Raw genomic sequence first — 22,600 nt, 5'->3', positions numbered from 1 at the left:
GTTGAAGGGGTTTGAGTGGGCCCCTGGCCTATCGGACAGGATAGCATTATATGCCGATGATGTCCTATTCTTTTTAACAGCATTGGATAGGTCGGGACCACGCATACTGGAGATAATGCTAATTTTCGGGGAAACGTCCGGGCTGTATATGAACCCCCGCAAGTCCACACTGTGGGTCTTGGGTACTCGGGTGGGCACGTGGGCATCTGCGCTACAGGTAGCGGACGGAGGACTTAAATACCTGGGAGTTTTCCTGTCGGAGGTGCTGGAGATATCGTGGGAGCGGAACTTGGCACCGGTGTGGGAGCGCGTCCGTGCAGATATTACGACTTGGTCCCGTATGCCGCTGACTATATATGGTAGATCGTCAATCTTTAAGATGGTTGCGCTCCCCCGCTTGCTCTATTAATTACAGAATCACCCGTACCCGATCGCGCCTCGCTGGTTCCGACTGGTGAATTCAGTGCTGGGCCGGTTTCTATGGGGGCAGGGGGCAGTGCGGGTGGCGTTGCGCACGTGCTTTCTCTCCACCTACTGTGGAGGGCTGGCGACCTCAGATATGCTTTCATACTATCAGGCCTCGCACCTGTTGGTCCTCAACGAGTGGTGGTATGGAGACAGAGGGGACCCGGCTTATGCACTGGAAAGGCACCTAATGGGGCGTTACACTCTTCACACAATCCTCTACTCGGCGACGCTGCGGAATGCGCTACCGCCGGTGTCCAGGGTGGTCTTCCAGATCTGGCGGCAGTCTCTAAGAAGAATGGGGTGATGGAATACACTGACGGGGGAAACCCCTTTGTGGCACAATGGACGGCTGCCGGCGCTACAAGATTTTAGCAGATGGGATGCCATCGGCATTTCCACCCTGAGCGACATGATGCGGAATGGGTCCCTTAAATCGTTCCGGGATATGCAGGAAGAATTTGGCATCCCCCGGTCACAGTTCTACTTGTACCTCCAGCTCCGTCATGCGCTCTCCCTCAGCCTGGAGGGTCTCGCCTCCATTCCAGAGTTTAGCCCGTTGGAGGCGAAGGTCTTCATGGGTGATCTCGCAACCAAAAAGATTTTGCGGATACATCAGTCCCTGGTCACCCACAGTGTGCCTCCATTGGACAAGCTACGGAGGGTGTGGGAGGAGGATGTGGGTACGCTGAAGGAGGAGGATTGGAGGGAGGCCCTGGCCGCCCCTCGGGGAGCGGCCATTGCGATGCGCCTCCGCCTCATCCAATTCAAGTACCTTCACCGGGTCTACTATACTCGGGTGCGACTGTATCGGGCGGGCCTGGTTGCCTCCCCGGAATGCCTCAGGTGTGGTAGGGCGGAGGGCACATTCCTGCATACAGTCTGGCATTGTTCGTCGCTGGACTGCTTCTGGAGGGGGGTCTTCTCTTGTCTGTCTGAGGTCGTGGGGTGGTTGCTCCCGCGTACGCCACAGCTCGCACTGCTGCATGTAATGGATGGCATCGGGGGCAATATCTATAAACGGCACCTTATGCAGCTGGGCCTTACATTGGCGAAACGCGACATTGCCAGGATGTGGAAGGATTTGCCGGCTCCCTCGGTGGCCGCTTGGAAAAATGGCCTAGATTTCTGCATGGGGCTGGAACAGCCCATCTTTGTGGCCCGGGGCTGTCCGCGTAAGCATCATAAAATATGGAAGCGGTGGGCGGACTATAGGGGCCTGTGGCTGGAGCCTCCAACAGCGACGGTGGATCTCCTAGTGGGATGAGGGCAGGGCTAGAGTGGTTGGGTCTGATATCTGGGGGGTGGGGGGCTGCCGGGGGTGTGTGTGTGCTCAGAGTGGGATGGTCCTCCACCAGATCGGGTAGGCCGTCATTTTCTTTACTCCCATTGGTCCTTGAGTATTGGCGGGTGAGTGGTCATCAGTGGGAATTGCGCAACTTGGGGGGGGGGGAGGGGGTGTAGATATCTGAGAATACATTCAAGTTCAAAGAATGTGTTTGTTTTGTTTCCTTAAAAAACAAAAATGTCCTTTGCATTCCTATTACTGTGTACCTTGATGCTGCAGTGGCCTCTGGGGTACAGAGCCCTGCGTATATTGTGCAATTGACAATAAAAATCTGTTGTTAAAAAAAAAAAAACAGCCAAAAGCTCAAGTTGCCTTGTGCCTGCTAGACAAATAGTACCAAAAGAAAACTTAAACAGGCATAGATATAGCCATATATTTTTTAGTTAGGATCTAGATTTTTTACTCGAAACAAGAATATTTTACGTTGAGTTCAATGTCTAACTAGCTTGTTATAACCATTGAAATAAAAACATGGGTGACTTATACGATGTTTAGTGGAGTAGTGCATGATATTAAAGTAAGAAATATGAATATACTGCTTCAAAATATAGCTTTACTTGTGCATGTGTAATAACATATATATCTCCTTTCACTACTGGCATTCCTGTTACAACAGGGAAAATCAAAGCAGTGCTCTGTGGATTATCACCATTACATTGCTTATAATCCAATAGCTGTCTCCTAATTTATTTTCTCTAGCCTTGTCCATATTCTTCTATTTATATGTGCCCTTCTCTGGTTAGACAGTTACCTGTGACCATGAGGAGTAAGAAAAATGAGATAGTGCAGGATACAAAACATTGACAGAGAACATAAAGCAGGGTGAAGTAAAGTAGAGGGAGGCAGAGAAAGGGATTTTGCAGAAAGATAGGTAAGATACAGAGAGAAATAAAGTCAATAGAGAAAGGTGAGGTAGCCGGGCGGAAAGATAAGGAGAGGTAGAACAATTAAGATGTAGGTACAGAAAGAGTCAGAGATATAGGTATGGCTTTAGAGTTCCGTAGAGAGAGACAGAGATATGGAGAAGGAAATGTACAGAGATGTAAAGGGTACAGTACTCCAATGAGTGGGGTACAGAGAGAATGAGAAAAAATGTGATAGGCAAAGACAGCATAAGGTAGATTAAAGACAGCAAACCTCGAGAAAAAAACCCAAAGAAATGCAAAGTAGAGAGAGTAAAATGAGACGTGATCACATAAAGAGACTTGTGGGGAAGAGAGAAAGGTAGATAGCAGGGTGACGGGTAGAAAAAGAAATGCATAGAGTAAAATCAAGACGTTGAGAGACAGGTGAAAGAGCACACGAGGTGAGGTAGAATGGTAGGTGAAGTAAAGAATTGTGAGAGAGAAAAAAAAGGAAGAGATGATGAGGTACAGAGATCTATAAAGAAAAAGGATGAGATAGATAGTTGAGGGGATGGGAGTGAATTGAAATGGAAAAGGAGGTTCACAGAGAAATGTGTGTCTGTGTGAGCGAAAAAGGCAGTGAGAGAGAGACATAGTTGAAGACAGAGACAAACATTGACATAGCCAATAGGTCTCGCTTTTGGGACCTTCTAAGTATTTAGTTATGCAGCACAATATCCTTGGTGCAACCACATCAACTGTTGCATAGCTGAACACTTATAAGGACCCAAAGGCGAGACCTATTGGCTATGCCAATGCTTGGTGTGGTTGTGTGTGTGTGTGTGGTTGTGTGTATGTGTGTGTGTTTGGATGTGGGTGCGGTTGTGGGTGCGGTTGTGTGTGTTTGGATGTGGGTGCGGTTGTGGGTGCGGTTGTGTGTGTGGATGTGTGGTTGTGTGTGGTTGTGTGTGTGCGGTTGGGTGTGGTTGCGTGTATGGTTGTGTGTGTGGTTGTGTGTGTGGTTGTGTGTGTGGGTGTGGGTGTGTGTGTGTGTGGTGGTTGGGTGTGGTTGTGTGTGTGGTTGTGTGGGTGTGTGGTTGTGTGTGTGTGGTTGTGTGTGTGGTTGTGTGTGTGTGTGGTTGTGTGTGTGTGTGTGGTTGTGTGGTTGTGTGTGTGGTTGTGTGTGTTTGGTTGTGTGGTTGTGTGTGTGGTTGGATGTGTGGTTGTGCGTGTGACAGTAATACTAAAAGCATCTCAAAATAAAGGAACACAAACATCGAGTTTGTGGAAAGAGAAAGCACATTGTAAGTCAAACGGGTGCAGCAAAGCATTAACACAACAACATGTTCTTTGATGTTTGATGTTCTTTGAACGAGAACATCAAAGGGGCGCCGCGAAAGTGATCGCGGGCGAAAGTGAAAGTGATCGCGGGCGCTTAATGAGCATGACGAGGTTTGCCAGCCTCTGCTCATAAGCGCGCGCCTGGGCACATGCACTGTCGTTCTAGGCTGGCCATGGTAGCATTTTTTGAGCCCTCACAAAAAGTCTTGGCAGTCCAGCGCATGCGCTGGGTCAGGCGAGACCTAAAAAAGTCTCGGCAGACCAGCGCATGCGGTGGGTCAGGCGAGACCTAAAAAAGGGGTAGAGTTAGAGAAATAGAGATAGCCAGAAAGAAGAAAGATATTTTGAGAGGTGAAGAAAAGGCAACAGAGGCAGTAAAGAGAAAGGTGGTGGAGATGGGAGGTGATGAAGTAATTATGAAGTAAACTGAGAGGTTAGGTAGTGTCAGATATAGCAGTGTGATAACAAGAGGTGAGATAGTAAGGTAAATATGAGTTAGAGAGAGAAATAAGATAGAGCGGTGAGGGGGAGTGGTGCGGCAGAGAAAGGGCTGAAAGAGAGGTAGAGGGAAGTAAGATAGAGGAAACATGGAAAGAGTGATAGAGAGGCAAGATAAGGATGTGTGAGAAGTAGATGAGAGACAGAGGTAAGATGGAAAAAGTGCAGAGAGGGGTGTGGTAGAGAGAGAATTGAGTTAAGTAGAGAGAGGGACTCGAGATTGATAGATATGGATGTAGGCACCGAACGTTATAGAGAAAAGGGCGAGGTCATGAGAGTGGGGTAGAGAAAGATTAATTTTGAGTGATGTATATTGGGTATACTGAGAGAGAGGTGAGGTAAAAAGATAAAAGTGAAGTAAAGAGAGCTGAGCAAGAGCGAGACACTTAAAGTAGATAGAGAAGTACAGACAGAAAAGTTAAGAGAGGGGGTTTAGGTAGAAAAAGAGAGGCGAAGTAAAAAGGGAGAAATGAAACAGAAAGATTATTTTTCAATTTAATTGTCACCAGATGCTTGAGAGTGTTAGGGTCAGGGCTAGACAACCCAGGCATGCAAACCAAGGGGCAGATTGTTTTGTGTGCAACGCAGCACAACAGCCAAAGTAGCTGCACTGCGTTTTACAAGAATGAGAAAGCAGTGCAGAGTCATATAGCTCACTACCTTTGCGTTGGCACACAAAACATTTGCATAGCACCATGCACAGTCTTTGCACCATGATGCAGAGATGTGTTAATGTTGTCTGGCATAGGATTTGTACAGGAAGTTTATCCTTCCAATAACAAACTGTATGCCTAGAGAAATTCGTCAACATTACACACATTGTATATGTGCTGTACAGTGCAGCACAAATGCAATGTGTAGATATTTTACAGAAATAAAGAGGTTTCACCATATTAGCACCTGCTTCAAGGAGGCTCTATTTTGACGCAAAGCCTGGTATGGCTGGCTTAGTAAATCAGACTTACATTAGAAACAACGGGCTCATGTGCTAATCTACCCAAGTTACACTCGAGTTACATTCCCTTGTTGCAAAGTGGTACAAAGCGCTACATGCACGGAGAAAAGGCCACCTTAGCAGTTCAAGATAACTTTTAAACTAGAAGAAAAATACCCTTGCCAGAATTAATGCTGGCTTGCACCCTTTGTGAAACTTTTCCCTGGCGTAAATCCTTGGTAAATAGGTCACTAAGTTTCTGTTAAGCATGCTCGGCTTTAAAATTAGAAACATAATATGTGTTTTTTTTGCTTACCAGCAGCATTATTATGACAAGAATTCCAACTGTCCCATTGCATTTATCAAGGAGTCCCTTAGAAGGTGGGACCTTGGGCAATTGCCCACCTTCCCTATGCCTCAAGATGCCTCTGGAGTTGACCATTTGGTTAGCACTTATGTGCTGCTATCCTAACCTGTGTTACAGAGCAACTCAGATACCTTTGTGTGACTTTATAGCCACTTAATGCTGTATTGCTCAACTATGACTCTTATGAATCTCCTTGTGTGCCTCCTGTAAACGTTATCACTTAACATGTAAAGCGCTCGGATATCTTCGTGTCAATATACTGCTAAATAAAACTCAAAATAATAATAATAACTTGAACATAACAATTTCGTAAAATGTCTGCTCTGCAATAGGGGTCGTACTGACCAGCTCCAAAAATGAATAATGTGTTACCATGTCTTAAATGAAAATGTGCAAACCATTTGGCAGATAGAGAACAGGTTTTCACCAAATAAATGTTTACTACATTGCAGAGCATTCGGCTTCTCCTGGGACCAAGCCTCATCAATAACAGTAGGATCAATCTATAACTTGATTTCTGTCCAATACTGATAGGGCACTCGAAGAGTAATAGCTTCTTGTTGTTCTGAAAGGCTTCTTCACACGGATTATCTTACCATACTGGGCCTCTCGTTAGAAGCAGGCCCAAACGGTTCCAACAGATACAGACTGAGCACTTTCACGTAAAGTTTTACCAGTAAAAAATTGCTTGTAATATAATGCTTGCCTCACTCCCCGCGAGGCAGGCACATGCAGCCTCCTTGGGGACAAACAGGTTATGGTTTGATTTACGTTCCAAGCTCGGTGGCGGATCGTCAATTGTGGGTCTCCCAGCAACGTTCAGTTGTGGCGGAGATCTACAGGTGTCGGACTGGGATCACTGACAAAATATCGACGGACCGAATATCGACCCACAAGATTATCGCGTCTATAATATCGATGACTAGAATATCGAAATCCTATCTTTACAAAGTACAAAAATATCGACACCAAAATATCGTTGTTCAAAATATCGTTGTATAAAATATAGTTTTTTTTAAATGTCTTAAAAATATTATAAAATTAACTAAATACAATTTATAAAAACATAGTTAGAAATATTTAAGAATGTTAAATATGATCAATAATAAATGTAACATTAAAAAAATAAACATACATATTTTAAAAATATATATTTTAACTTAATAATAATAATAAATAATTATTTTATTTAATTATAAAATGTTAGAAACATAATACAAATTATAAATACATAAATATATATATTAAACCTGTCATGTAAATATAAAAATAATATATATAATAAATAAAAATATGTAAAAGTAATAATTATTTGTAAAAAAATATTTTAACTACATTAACTAGAACAGTAAATAAAATGTTGGATAGCGTAGGGGATAAAATTACTATTCCCACTCCAGAGAGTGCAACAGTAGGGAAAGTGTTGGATAGCGGAGGGGAATAATTTACTATTCCCACTCCACGGAGTTTAACAGTAGGGAAAGTGTTGGATAGCAGAGGGGTTAAAATTACTATTCCCACTCCAGTAATTCCAACAGTCGGGAAAGTGTTGGATAGAGGGTGGGTAAAAATTACTATTCCCACTCCACTGAGCGCACGAGTAGTAAAAGTGATAGATAGCGGGTGGGTAAAAATTACTATTCCCACTCCAGCGAGTGCAACAGTAGGGAACGTGTTGGATAGCGAATGGATACAACTTATTATTCCCACTCCAGTGAGTGCAACAGTAGAGAAAGTGTGGGATAGCGGGAAGGTAAAAATGTATATTCCCACTCCAACAAGTGTAACAGTAGGGAAAGTGTTGGATAGCGGGTGAGTAACAATTACTATTCCCGCTCCAGCAAGTGCAACAGTAGGGAAAGTGTTGGATAGCGGGTGGGTAAAAATTACTATTCCCACTCCAGCAAGTGCAACAGTAGGGAAAGTGTTGGATAGCGGGTGGGTAAAAATTACTATTCCCACTCCAGCGAGTGCACCAGTAGGGAAAGTGTTGGATAGCGGGGAGGTAAAAATTACTATTCCCACTCCAGCGAATGCAACAGTAGGGAACGTGTTGGATAGCGGGGAGGTAAAAATTTATATTCCCACTCCAGCGAATGCAATAGTAGGGAAAGTGTTGGATAGCGAGGGGGGGGGGGGGAGTAAAAATTACTATTCCCACTCCAGTGAGTGCAACAGTAGGGAAAGTATTGAATAGCGGGTGACTAAATATTAATATTCCTACTCCAGCGAGTGCAACAGAAGGGAAAGTGTTGGATAGTGGGTGGGAATAATTTACTATTCCCACTCCACCATGTGTAACAGTAGGGAAAGTGTTGGATAGCGGAGGGGAATCATTTATTATTCCCACTCCAGCAAGTGCAACAGTAGGGAAAGTGTTGGATAGCGGGTGAGTAACAATTACTATTCCCACTCCAGCAAGTGCAACAGTAGGGAAAGTGTTGGATAGCGGGTGGGTAAAAATTACTATTCCCACTCCAGCGAGTGCACCAGTAGGGAAAGTGTTGGATAGCGGGGAGGTAAAAATTACTATTCCCACTCCAGCGAATGCAACAGTAGGGAACGTGTTGGATAGCGAATGGATACAAATTATTATTCCCACTCCAGTGAGTGCAACAGTAGAGAAAGTGTGGGATAGCGGGGAGGTAAAAATGTATATTCCCACTCCAGCGAATGCAATAGTAGGGAAAGTGTTGGATAGCGAGGGGGGGCGGGGGGGGGAGTAAAAATTACTATTCCCACTCCAGTGAGTGCAACAGTAGGGAAAGTATTGAATAGCGGGTGACTAAATATTAATATTCCTACTCCAGCGAGTGCAACAGAAGGGAAAGTGTTGGATAGTGGGTGGGAATAATTTACTATTCCCACTCCACCATGTGTAACAGTAGGGAAAGTGTTGGATAGCGGAGGGGAATCATTTATTATTCCCACTCCTGCAAAATAGTTAATATAAATTACCAAATAATTAATTTTTCAAAAGTAATTTTCCTCCCACCATATGCCCCTATAAACGACACCACCAATATTGTTAAATAGTATACAATTAACATAATTAATTAACTAATAACAATTAACAAGCAATTTAAAAACCATCAAAAGTAAATGAGTTCACACAATTAACATTATAAAATAACTTTAAATAAATATTAAATATAAAAATTAATACAACTTTTATTAAAATTAAATTACTTCCCACCCTACTCCCCTATCAACCCACAACCCGCTCCTAAAAAAAGTACACAATTAACATATTTACCAATTATTATTAATATCCAATTAATAACTAATTAATAACATTAACACAATTAACAATATAACATATTAATTACATAAATATTAAATTCAAATATTAATTCATTATTTATAATTAAATTACTTACAACCCTAATCCCCTATCAACCCACAACCCGCTCCTAAAACAATTACACAATTAACATAATTTCCAATTAATTAATAATTAATACCTAATTAATAACATTTTAACACAGTTAATATAAAATATTAATTACATAAATATTTATAAAAATATTAATATTAAGTAAAACGATATTTCTTACCTGCATGTCGATATTCTTGTTTATATTCTTGCAGCTCGATATTCTGTCATATCGAGATTTAAAAATCGATATTTTGGTATATCGATATTTAAAACTCGATATTATGACTGCATACCGTGTCGGACGTCCACGGTCGTGGGTGTTTCTCTCCTGAATAAATTTGTAAAATTCATGTAATATGCTTTTGGTGAATTATTTGAAATGACAGCAAACTGCAAATCTGTCATTTCGTGCTATATTTTGGCACACAATGGGTCCATTTTTGGAGCAAGAATGCAAGGCGAACAACAGTCACTCCCCTTCTGTTTTTCCTGCACCTTTGCACAAAACGCCCCACTCACTGTAAATTGTTAACGGGAATTGTGGCACGCGCAGTAAATTTTGCTGCAAATGGTGCATAATTATGCGAAGTGCCATAATTTGAGTAATTTCAAGTAAGAAGCGTAATGCAAAATTCCGGAAATTATGCAAATTACATTTGTGTAATTTACATTTCGCCATGGCCTACTTTTAACTATAGATAGCGTCCAACCACTTGTCAAGCTAAAAACTCATGAATGGCTGAGTCCCTCCGAGAGCTTTTTTTACTGCAATCCTATCTGACTCTGAAATCAAGTGTTCGACCCTGACCTCTTCTCCACTAGCCAGGTAAAACTAAGGCTCTCAAATCTTTCTAAAAACTAGCAAAACCTAGAGGTGCTACCACTGCCTTTTTATGAAACTCTTTGATCAACTGTCAGTTTGAAGTAAACCATTTTAAAGGCACTTATTTCTAATTTAGTATCTTATAAATAAGTCTAGCCCTTGTGACGCCGATCACTGGACTGATGACCTAACAGCTTCAGCCATATTACTATACCGGCTATTGAACAACCCCCCCCCCCCCCCACCACCACCCAAACACACAGGGCTGGATGTAGTTTCTGCATAATCAGGTCTTGTACGATCCCAAAAATGCTTTTTTGGAAGTACAAAGCCAAAATTGCAATTCGGTAACTTGTTACTGAATCGTAATTTGGGTTTTGAGATTCGGTATTTGAAAGGGGAGTGTTAAGGGCGTCCCTTCTTAATACAGAAGTTAAATGGCATGCACAATTTGCAAATTAATTGTGACCTACCTCATTAATATTCATACGGTAGGTCTAATTGCGACCCACTACTAATCACTAATGAAACTTAAAAGAGTTGCATACATTAGGAATAGCAATTTCCTAATTGCGATTTGAAAATATTGCTATTAGGAAATCGCTATTCTGATCTTTGTACATCTAGCCCAGGGTTTCTAACATAGCTGGTCTCCTTGACACATTGGGGCCGATTCCGATCCTGGAAAAACCGGGTACGAACCGTCGGATGGAGCGTTTTCTCCGTCCGACTCGTACCCGGGAAAAACACCTTCCAAACCCGCAAGTACAATCAATCAATCAATCAGTGACACTTATAGAGCGCGCTACATACCCGTAGGGTCTCAAGGCGCTGGGGGTGGGGGGGGGGGGGTGCCGCTACTGCTCGAACAGCCAGGTCTTCAGCTTCTTCCTGAAGGAGAGGTGGTCTTGGGTCAGGCGCAGGTCGGTCGGGAGGGAGTTCCAGGTCTTGGCGGCCAGGTAGGAGAAGGATCTTCCTCCTGTAGTCGCTCTTCGGATGCGGGGGGACGGCGGCGAGGGCGTGGTTGGCTGATCGGAGGTGGCGTTTGGGAGCGTAGAAGTTGATCCGGCTGTTGAGGTAGCTCGGGCCTTGGTTGTGTAGGGCTTTGTGTGCGTGGGTGAGGAGGCGGAAGGTGATTCTTTTGTTGACGGGGAGCCAGTGAAGGTCTCTCAGATGTCCGGTGATGTGGCTGGTTCGTGGGATGTCGAGGATGAGTCTGGCTGAGGCGTTCTGGATCCGATGGAGTCTCTTCTGGAGCTTGGCGGTGGTACCGGCGTAGAGGGCGTTGCCGTAGTCCAGTCGGCTGGTGACGAGGGCCTGGGTGACGGTCTTCCTGGTCTCGGTGGGGATTCGTACAGAAACACCATATCCATACGAATCGTAAAAAACACCGACCGGCTAAAATATACTCACAATTCGGATCCGGGACACCGCGTACGCGACATTCGCACGGAGTCGGGCAGCGTTTTACGGATCAGCAAGTACGATTCGTACCCACAGCACTTCGCCCGGCAATATTTTTACGGGACCCAAAAAGTGCCGAAAAAGCTAAGTACGCCGCGATGCACGACGAAAAGGGGGCCCGGTACACACCGTACCCCCATCCCTACACATCCGCACCGTACCCCCAGCCCCCCATGTACGCACCGTACCCCAGCACCCATACGTGTATGCGCCGTACCCTACCTCTGTACCACAGCCCCGTACCTGTATGCACCGTACCCCCACCCCACCCCCGTAGGTACGGAGCGTACCCCCACCCCCGTATGTACGGTGCGTACCCCCCGCATGTACGGTGTGTACCCCCAACCCCGTATGTATAGCGCTGGGGGTACGCACCGTACATACGGGGGTGGGGGTACGCACCGTACATGCATGGGTGGGGGTACGCTCCGTACCTACGGGGTGGGGGTACGGCACGTACATTGGGGGGCTGGGGGTACGGCGCGTACATGGGGGGGCTGGGTGTACGGCGCGTACTTGGGGGGGGGGGTGGGCTGGGGGGGTGTTCGGCGCGTATGCGGGCACATGTATGGACGTCTCCATGGTTGCTATGGGAGTTCGCTCCGTACGGTGTTTTTTCCATACGGTTGTGCATTCGGACGGACGGGACAGATCGTACTTGCGCGCTCAGACTTCAGTTTACCGATTCGTACGTAAAACTGTCCGGGGACGTGTCGGACACTTTTTCCGACCCGAGGACGTGTCGGTGAATTTTCCCAATGCAATTTGTATGGATTTTTTAACATACGAATCGTACTTGCCAGTTTGTACGGGACTTGTACGATTCGTACGTAAAAAAATCCGGATACGATTCGTACGGGGAATATTTTTAACGGATCGGAATCGCCACCATTGTCTTGGACACTGGCTCCCTGAAAGTATTTACCACCGAACGCATGTTCAATGATATGTTTTTTCCAGTGTGTCTCCTTATAGCATATGCGTGTTCTCTTTTGCCTACAGCATACCTATCAATTTGGTAAACTGGTTTGTCTTGTGAGACTAACACCCATTTTAACTATTGGAAGAACTATCCCACCCTCAAAAGAGGTTCTGTAAAGTGTCTGCAATGCACTCTTGACAACACTGTATTTCCAACATAGGGATCTCACTAAATCGTACAGATTTTTTAAAGAACTTGTCAAGCATGCCATATACAGTGTTTTATAAGACACACAGAAGCTTGTGAAGTGTAATAATTTAGAATACGGCTGTGCAGCCCATCACCGAAAGGGAAGCCCTCTTTCAAAGTGAAACCACTATGTTAGAAGCACATAACACTCGGTCCAAGTTACCTTAATAAAATTTAACAGCATCCGTCGATATCTAGATGTATCTGAAAAGCTCATGTTTATTTTTGAAATGCATGGAAATCCTTGGTGACGACATTAAAGACCTAAAGAGGAACAGTACGCCTTTGACCAATTAATATGAATTTTATAGCCTCTCTAGTAGATTTTAAATATCGATTACCGCCAGGGAGCTATTCTGGTTAACTATGTGAGCCAGTACATCATTTGCATTAAAAGAAACCTATCCTTTTCTTTACTCCATTTGCAACCCCTGACAAAGGTGCTGTTGGGTACTGATTCAAACAGTTCTACAATTACTGCAAATAAGACAGAAAAAAGTGGACATCCCTGTCTGGTTCCATTGTGATTAGGGAAAAATCCTTAACTTCATACTGGTTACTTTATCTAATGGTGCATTAATATAGTAATTTCAGTCATGGCAAAAAAAGAAGGCCCAAACCCCATCTTTTCAATATATGAGGCACAAAAAGGGCCAATCTATAGAAATGAATGCCTTATCAGTAGCCAATGAGAACACCGCAATCAGCTCCTGATTGAAGCCTTCCAGCATTCAAAATGTTGTTATCCAGTCTACGTAGGTTACCTGATGTTTCTAAACGACATGAATCCGGATTGGTAAAGATATACCTGACTGGGGACAATGTACCTAATCTCTAGAAATCTCTAGAAATTCAGCTCATATTTTAGTTTCTGTTTAATCAATGAGCTAGACTTACAGGAGGAACATTCATCACTCATTTTACCCTCTTTATAAATCAGGGCTAATGATTTAGTAGCATTCCATGGTTTTTTGATACTTCAAACTTATCTAGCATTGGTCTGCTACCGATTTCTTGTAAAATTCCATGGGAAGACCTTTAGGTCCAGGTGACTTATGGGATTAAACCGCAATAGCGCTGACATGCACTTTTCTACAGTAACATTTTCTTTCAGTAGCAATGTAAGCTCCACATTCAAGTGCGGAACTCTGTAATCTGAGGTAAAGCCATTCAAATCAACTGTAGTGCAGGTCAATATGGAGTTGTAAAACGATTGCAAAAGTGAAACAAAAATGTCCATTGCCCATTTTTAGGGCAAGCCTAGCACAGTGCGCATGCGCTACTATATGGGAGGCTTCTTGTGAGCACTCTAAACTTCTCCGTGGGGGTCTGACTCTTCCCACACATTAGATTGGCTTTTGCCTGTGTCTTTCAAGAATGAAAGCACGCAAATGGCTAAAGGCGGGTGCATGTCCCACCTCTCTAGCAAAGGTTTACTCCCACAGCGTTTTGCTTACGGGAGCGAGCAGCAGCGCGCAGAGTGGCAGCTGCATTCCTTGTTTTTTTCTTGCTTGCAGCGCGCGAGCACTACTCGCGGGCACCCCTACAGCGCGCGCACATAGCACAGCACTCGTGGGACGCTGTTTTCTGTCCAGTTTCCTTTTCTCTACGACCCGATCATTACGATGAAATGCTTGTCTTTGTCTTCAGTGTGCAGGGCCCTAAGCATAGGGGGCTCTCCCCTGTCTTACTCCTTTTGGGTCCATCCAATATTCAGTCCTGTGGAGACAGCTGCTCCGTGTGGCATAGCTCCCGCGTGAAACCCTCATCTTGGTTGTAGTGTGTCCTGCATGAAGCAGGGGGACTCTGCTGGTACTGATGTTCTGAACTCTCGCGCTGATTCCTCTTCTTGCATGCAGTATACGCAGCCAGCCTGCAAGGGGTCCGTCCCTGCTGACACAGAGGCTCGCGTCTGACATGATGTATCTTTAGGTGAGTGCGGCCACGATTTGCACGTACATTCCTCTGACGCTACTTGATGGTGTAACCCACAGCACCGTGCTTCTTCCTTCTGCAGTATCTTTCCTCTGGCACCCACTACTGGCGGCCTCCTGCACGTGTCTTCCTCAGACACTCGACGCTGGACTCCTCTTGCATGCTTCGTCCTTTACCACTCAGTGTAGCCACGTCTGGCACAGGCGTTGCTCTGACACTACTCACTGCCGATTCACAGCGCTGCGATCCTTCACTTTCGAACACCTTTACCGCCTGCCTTCCTCTGACACTTAATGCTGGCCTCCTTCTGCCTATACTTTCCTCTGACTCTATTTAATGCAGTGGCGCATAGCCCCTTGATACCCTTACTACCAGACATCGTGTGCACGTTTTCCTCGCACCCGCTTCTGCCCACGCGCTCTGTTCACTGCAGGAGACCTCCTGCACACACCTTCCTCTGACTCCCAAAGCAGGCTACCTTCTGCACGCGTCTTCCTTTGAATCTACTCGCTGCTATAATGCACAGTTTTGCCCTCCATTTATGGTTGCCTGGCTTCGTCTGAAACCCACTTAAAGCTAGATTCTGCATGTGCGTTCCTGTGACACCTACCGGCCACCTTCTGCTCTTATAGTACTCTTGCTGCTTTGATGCGCAGCCATACACTCTATCTTTCACTGAAGGGGACCTCCTTCTCGTGCCTTTGTCTCACACCGGTTGCTAGACACTTTTTGCATGCTCCTTCCTCTGCCATCCAAAGCTGGCCACCATTTGTGCGCTTGTTTCTCTCAACCTCAAGGTAGCCACCCTCTGCATGCGCCTTTCTCTGAAGCTACTTGCTGCTGTGATGCACGGCGCCGCTTCTCCCATAAGTGCTTACACAGGTTCTTCACTAGCCTTCCCGGAATTCAGTGTAGGCCACGTTCTGCATTCTTCTTCCTCAGATATCCAATGCAGCCCACCTTTTGCACATTTTTTCCTTTGACATACAAGGTGTCTGCTCTCTGCACACAGCTTCCTCTGAAACTACTTTCTGCTGTGATGCACAGCCAGCCCCACGCTCCCATTTCTGTAGAGGACCATCTGCAGGCACCTTTTGTTCAACACTTGTCGTTTCAGTGATGAACAGCTCCTCACTCCCTTCAGTGCAGGGCAGCCTGTTCTGACACCCACCCTCCCATTGTTGTTTTTAATCACCCCCACCCCTCCATAGTCGTTTTCAATCACCCCCACCCTCCCGTCATTTTCAATTTCCCCCCACCCTCCCATCGTTGTTTGCTGACCTCTCACCTCCCCCAACCACGTCATTAAAAAAAAAAAAAAAACATCGGCAAAGCTTGGCAATGCGTTTATTCATTTCTTTATTTATATACCCATTTTGGTTAAACAATTAACATGTTCGGAAGTTCTTCCACAAATATTTTCTTCACATACCGATTTTACAAGAACATATAAATAAATATGTAAGTATCCAAGACGATCGTATGTGCAATGTTTACCTACCCCACTTCAAAAGCACAACACAATCACAGGATTGTTGTAGATGTGGGAGAGCTAACTTGATCCCAATAGCTACAGCACGAGCCGAGCCTGGAAAGCATCGCTGTGTAACACACTAACCCCCAGGAAAGCGTTATGGCAATTTTTATGTTCATTTTTTTTATTTTTATTCATACAGTCGCTCAGTTATACATAATATCTTAATCATATCTAAGGTAACAAAAAATGTTATAACACTTATTATAAATTTATAACATACTGTACAGCAGCCACACTGCTCTACATCATCGCTTAAACACACTGGCAAAGCCAATAGCTCTCACTAAACACTTATAGGGTTCCAAAGGCGAGACCTATTGGCTATGCCAATGCTTGTTACTCCTGAAGACCTAACCAAATGAACATGAGCTTTCTTCCCCCCTACTCAGAAAGGCTAGCCACTTTCCTTTTTTGTTCCCTGCCTCATACAGCCTTTTTAGGTCTCGCCTGACCAAGCGCATGCGCTGGTCTGGCGAGACTTATTGAGAGGGCTCCAAAAAGTGCTACCAGGCCAGCCTAGAGCTACAGTGCATGTGCGCGGGCGCGCGCGCCGCGCTTTACCGCGATTACCTTGGCGGCCGCTTTGATCGTGATCTCGATCACTTTCACTTTCACGGCCGCATGGCCGCTTTGCATAGCCAATAGGTCTCGCTTTTGGGACCTTATAAGTATTTAGTTATGCAACTGTTGCATGGCTAAACACTTATAAGGTCCCAAAGGCGAGACGTATTGGCTATGCCAATGCTGGTTTACTTTCTCAGACAGTGGGTGTGGTGTCTTTCAAAAAATTTAATTTTGTATTCCTCCTTTTTTGCTTGCAATTGTTTCTCCAATCGTTCTACTTCAGTGTTTCCTAAACTGAGGGTCGCGACCCACTAGTGGGTTGCAAGCCGATTTTGGGAGGGAAAAATAAAGATACTTTTAAACTCTGTATTTAATTTGTCACACTTGCTGCACTTCAAAGACAGAGGTCACATATCAGGCTATGTCTTTTGACAATTTTCTGCTAATGTTTTTTCAACACATTGGTGTTTACAAACTCCTCTCACTTTGCAGTCAGAGAAAGAAAAGTAAAGTGAATTATGTGACAGTCTTGCTGTGGTACACAGAGTGGGAATAGACAAGCTGTATGATGTCATTTTTTGTAACACACAACAAAAAGTAAATACCTGTAAATGAACTGTACACATTCAGAAGTTAGGAAAACAAAAATTAAGCACACTTTTTTGTAATTCTGAAGTGTGATGGAAGCAAGGATTTTAATAGGATCAAAATAAAAGATACTTTATTTGGTGATGCACAAATGATAAATATTAACTGAAACTCGATTTCCACACATTATGATTTATGAGCAATATAGTTTATCAGTAAAACTGTCTATGGAACTTTCGAGGCTATTTCAATAGAAAATGTGCTGTCTGTAAATGCCAGTGAGCTGCCACAAAATGCTTTAGTTATATATAAAAAAAATAATAATACTCACTCGCCTCAAGGCCATTAAAGCTAGGTGGATTGCAAATGTTTTTCTTTCTAAAATGTGGGTCATGGTTCTAAAAAGTTTGGAAAGCACTGTTATGCTGGGGTTCCTCATGACTGCTTTCAATTCCAATCTCTGTCTCCCTCGAGGATATCACATTATTTTTTCCTTTCACTTTCCTTCCTGAGTCCATTATCATGTCTCCCTTTCCGTTATGGTGCTAAGCAATAATTCCATATTTTCTTCATAGTAGTGTACTTTGGCCAATTTGATAGCTTTCACTGAAGACTGGCTGGAAATGCATCATGTGCCCAGTTACCAGTTTCACATGCTTCCTTTCAGGGGGTGATAGCACCATTGTCAGGGGGAATAACATAACATGTATTTGGAAAGCGCACGTTCACCCAAGGGTATCTTGGCGCTGAATAACAGATGTTTATTTTTTCCCAACTCAATGGTACTGATTTTAATCGACCTCAGAAGGATGAAAGGCTGAGTGGACCTGCCGGGATTTGAACCTGTGACCAAGAGATCAAACACTGGCCCCTACAGTGGATACACTAGCCCACTAAGCAACCGGACTCGGCTCAGGAATGATCATGTATATATCACACCACAAAAAGGATGCATGGGTGCTGATGGTGAAAACGTATCAATTCTTGAGTAGGTATTATGAGCCTCAGAACACATAGGGAAGGCATTGTTTGAGTTGAATGGTGCTCCCACGTGTTCAGTAGTCTCATGACATGAGCAAGCCCACCCAGTTTCGTTTATACAGGCTTTTCTGACTGTTTAAGTGTTGATCTGTGTACCAAATCTTCTATCAACAGGTAGAATCTCCTTCAGGAATCGAGGACGCCACTTCTGGAGGACGCGCCGCGCGGAGTAGGATGAAAACGTTCGGGTCTCTCACCCATGATGGGACCTTGGAATTATAATTACGAGTCTACAACAATTTTTACTTAAGTTCAGCTAGAACAGGGGTACTCACAAACTTTCTCTTGGGGGCCAAATTTACAGTGTGGTTCGTGGCCGAGGGCCGCACCTTGGGGGCGGGGTCATTTGGGGAGGGGGCGGGGCTAGATCAACAAAAAAAAAACTGCGACCATGAGGTGGAACACAGGTCCCTGCAGCGGATGCCTTCGTCCACTGAGCCACCGGACACAGCATACACATATCTCTCTCTCTCTCCCTCTATCTCCCTCACTCCCTCCTCTGTCTCCCTCCCTCCTCTGTCTCCCTCCCTCCTCCGTCTCTCTCCCTCCTCCGTCTCTCTCCGTCCTCCGTCTCCCTCCGTCCTCCGTCTCCCTCCCTGGCGTCAATTGATTGATCCTAGTTTACTCGGGATCCCTAGAAAACCTCAGGGAGTCTCTCAGAAGAATATTTTGAGATACTGCGGTAGAATCTTTGTGAGCCTTGAAAAAGGCGTACTAACACGAGTCAGCTGTCTGCTCTTCCAACCTGTACTTCGAGTCATCTACATCAAGACTTCAATGGATCTTCCATCTTGTTTACTAAATTGCTATTGACATTTGTTGCTTATTCTATCAACCTTTTGTACTTGTTTTTGGGTTTATTAAAACCGTACTGACTACTTAGTCAGATGTGACACACGCTAGTGGTTGTGCTCTGTAATTTATATTTGCCTACATCTTCAGATGCTTTTGCTGTCAAAAGAGAAAAGCTTCCTGTTTGGCACTAGATTTGTTTTTTTCTAATAGAACTCTGGATAAAAAACGTGCAACATAAAAATCCTTCCCCGACTTTAAGAGATCAGGCGCTATTCATGGCGTCCCACTGATTGCTTCGAGAGAACAAATGGAAATAAGCATATATTCGTATTGCTGACAACTTAGAATTCACAAGGCCTCATTCTCCAGCCCCTTAATAGTCGTTTCCACGGGTCACATACAAGACCGTTTATTTATTTATATTTTGGCTCTTGTAATTTTAACAAAAGGCAGACAGTGCTGGGAGAATAACGAAAACTGCTAAGAACAGCAAGAAGCATAGCTATGTTATTGAAAAGCTTGTGTTGAGCATGAATGTTTGTTGTGTGTAACTGTTTTGTAAGGTTGCGTGTGGTTGGAACACTGTGTGGAAGACGTGTCATCGCTCTGTCTGTGGCATTATTTATGGCAGGGGTCTGTCCAAGCTACACAGTGGAGGGCAACAATTCCTCCTTTGTTTTCAAAATCAAATGGATTACATGCACATCTGAGGTTTAGCTGAGATAAAGTGTCACTCAAAGAGTCACACATATACTGAAATGTCACACAAGCACACACTAAAATGATGAGTGTCACACTTATCAGCAAACTGAAAACTTGGCAGCCATGTCACTCTTTAGAGTACATGTTTGCTCTTGAGAAGTACCGGTGCTCTCCAAATAAATGTATGGTCGAAGTAGTGAGACGTACTGGTACTCTTCCTCTCCCCCCCCCCCCAAAAAAAAAATATGGCAAGTACTGAGTAAGGGACAGTTATTGCCCTTACATTTCTGGTGCTTTGCAGCAGTTTTAATTTCTTCTTAGAGTTTTTATTTGCTCAAATGGGTGTATTTTCTGATATTTATATGTTTCCCTCGTCTTCTTTCCTTGATTTTTGCTCGCGATAAAGTGTCACTAATAGTCGTTGAATGGCACTCGTAATTACACTGAAATTATGAAAATATCACACATAAGCAGACTGAAACTTTGGCAGCTACGCTTAAAATCGTGTGATAGATGACGGCAGCAGTGTACTTTTAAACCCTGAAATATCCTACAAGTTTTTGGTAACAAAAGTTCGCAATTATATCACACTCTTAACAGCCAGCTAGCAATCCTTAGTCTATTTAAAAACACTGTATTAAGAACATTTTAAAAGAAAAATCGGTATGCCGTATCTCCAGACCGTATTATAACTCTGGGACCTACTGTGCAAGTAAATGAAAACAGCGACAATAATACAATTGTCTACGCCATGTCTCACGACAGGAATAGTCGCAGTCTCTATAATGGGATCGAAGCCCTATCCTTGCAAGATGGTCGCCGTCTTGACAACGTGTACTAGTCCTTTTTTTATGTCTCTTAACAAGAGGTTATTTACTACATTTTTGCAAACTCAAAACACGGAAGGCAGCGAGGACAGTACACAGTGTGTGAAGCTTAAATGAGAAAGGGGACTTCCTCTGGGTGAGGGCACGCAACATGCGGTCCCACCACACACATAGTTTTAAGGAGCTATGCACTAACCCAACAGCATCAGTTTGTTACTTACTGTGTCGCTTCTGGAGTTAAAATGCTGGAACGCGAAGGCGCCAAACACGAACCCAGAGACCACGGCGCTGGTGGTCTCCCCTTCCGTCATCTTTCAGCGGCTATGGAAAGACGTGGGTGCTCTGCCTGTACATCCTGCTAAGGTTTCCTACGTGCGGCTATCATTCGGGTCCCTGGTCGGCTGTGGAAGAGGTGCGCTGGCATTCGCAGGTCGCACCAGTCCTGGTAGGGGCGGGCAAGTCAGAGCAGCAGGGCGGCGCCTGACAGACAAATGGCAGTAGAAGCGCTCACCAGGACGCCTGCAATACGGAAGGCTACCAAATTGCCCATTCTCTGGGGGAGTGCGCTAAATGACATTAATTACCACGTGCATAGACTCAGCTTACTAGAACTGCTGAGGATCATTTTGCGTTGACACGAAGCCAAGCCTTATTTTTAAGTCTGGCTTTGTTTCGGTTAGAATTTGTTTTTAAAAAATTAGTATGCTTATATACAGGGACTTTTGGTCAGCGGGCTTCATCAGTTGGTCTGTTAAATTGTTTACATGTTGCTTCCCCAATTAGAGTAAGGGGCAGTGGGTCATTCCATTTTAGCCATTGGCTTTCTTTCCATATAGTAACTCCACGAAATCTGTGCGCATTGTTCACATTCAACAAAATTTTGTCACGGGTGACTTAATATATATTTGTATATGAACTTTAAATAATGGATATTAATTTTGCCTGCACTTTGTGTACCTGGTTAAATGGTGATTTATTTTGTGTCTCCTTTTTATAGTGTTTAATTGACATTGTAGTACCCTGGGGCTTGAGTGCTTGGATGAGTGTCGATTTCTCCTTGTATCTTTCCCAAATAATACAAATAAAATGCGAACAGAACGGCTTTATATGGAGAAAAAAAACTTGTTGAAATGGCCACAACACGATTTTTTTTCTTTCAAATTGTAATTTTTTCAATGCAAAAATATATAGTGTTTTATTTCTTTTTGTGACATATTCTTGTAGTAAAAAACAGAAACTAACCATCGCGCCAGCTTACTAAGACCAGAACTATTGGCTGTGTGAATGCTTGTTTTTATAGCATTGTAGCGCCACTGGTTTGAAATCTTTTTATAGGGAGGAGAACGTTGCCATGGATTGCATGATTCATTTTGCAAGAAATTAAAAAAAAAAATCAGGATAGTGCTACAATTTTTTTTCGAAAAAGATAATGAATCTTGGTGCACACTAGCAGGCAGTACACATAAATGACTAGAAACATTGATTCTCTAAATAAACGAAACAACATTAAAAGTGCAGTCTAAAAATAAAAAAAAGTGGAATAAATTACACATAAGAGAATAATAAAATGTAATTTCAGTTTGGACAGTCTGTATTGTATTATTCAGCAGAACGCCTCACATCACAGCACATCGCCTGGAGTGTTGACAATCACACTTTGCCCACACCCATCCTTCACAGGCACTACTTCTCATGTGATCGTGCTTGTATAATGTGTTAGGTACACGTCTTCGCTGGAGATTCCAACTCAACTAGGTGTCTGTGTCATCCTTTGGCTCAGTAAGTCCTGTGCAACATGGGACTCAGCAATAACGATGAGGCTCAGGACCCACCAGCTGCTCTGGACTTGATAATGTCTGCTCAGAATTCAAAATTTGCAAACATACGTGACAAGAATGTTCAATTCTATTAAGGACACGGAGGCGAGGATTATGCTTCTCATTTCTTTACTAGGAAATGCTCAGCAGCCAATCATA

At 44.0% G+C, this 22,600-nt stretch overlaps 1 protein-coding gene across 1 annotated transcript in view; it reads right to left on the bottom strand.

Moving 5' to 3' along the window:
* Positions 1 to 21,113, bottom strand: part of ABRAXAS1 (abraxas 1, BRCA1 A complex subunit) — a 210,143-nt gene extending 189,030 nt beyond the window's left edge. The window contains exon 1 of the mRNA XM_085636577.1: positions 20,846 to 21,113. Coding sequence (XP_085492703.1) covers positions 20,846 to 20,935 — 90 coding nt within the window. The 5' untranslated portion in view covers positions 20,936 to 21,113. The remainder of the gene's footprint in view (positions 1 to 20,845) is intronic.
* Positions 21,114 to 22,600: the final 1,487 nt, after the last annotated feature.

Source organism: Triturus cristatus, chromosome 2_1 (assembly GCF_964204655.1).
Source record: "Triturus cristatus chromosome 2_1, aTriCri1.1, whole genome shotgun sequence".
Lineage (NCBI taxonomy): Eukaryota > Metazoa > Chordata > Amphibia > Caudata > Salamandridae > Triturus > Triturus cristatus.
The sequence above is the reverse complement of the archived record's forward strand: the minus strand, read 5'-3'. Positions and strand labels throughout refer to the sequence as shown.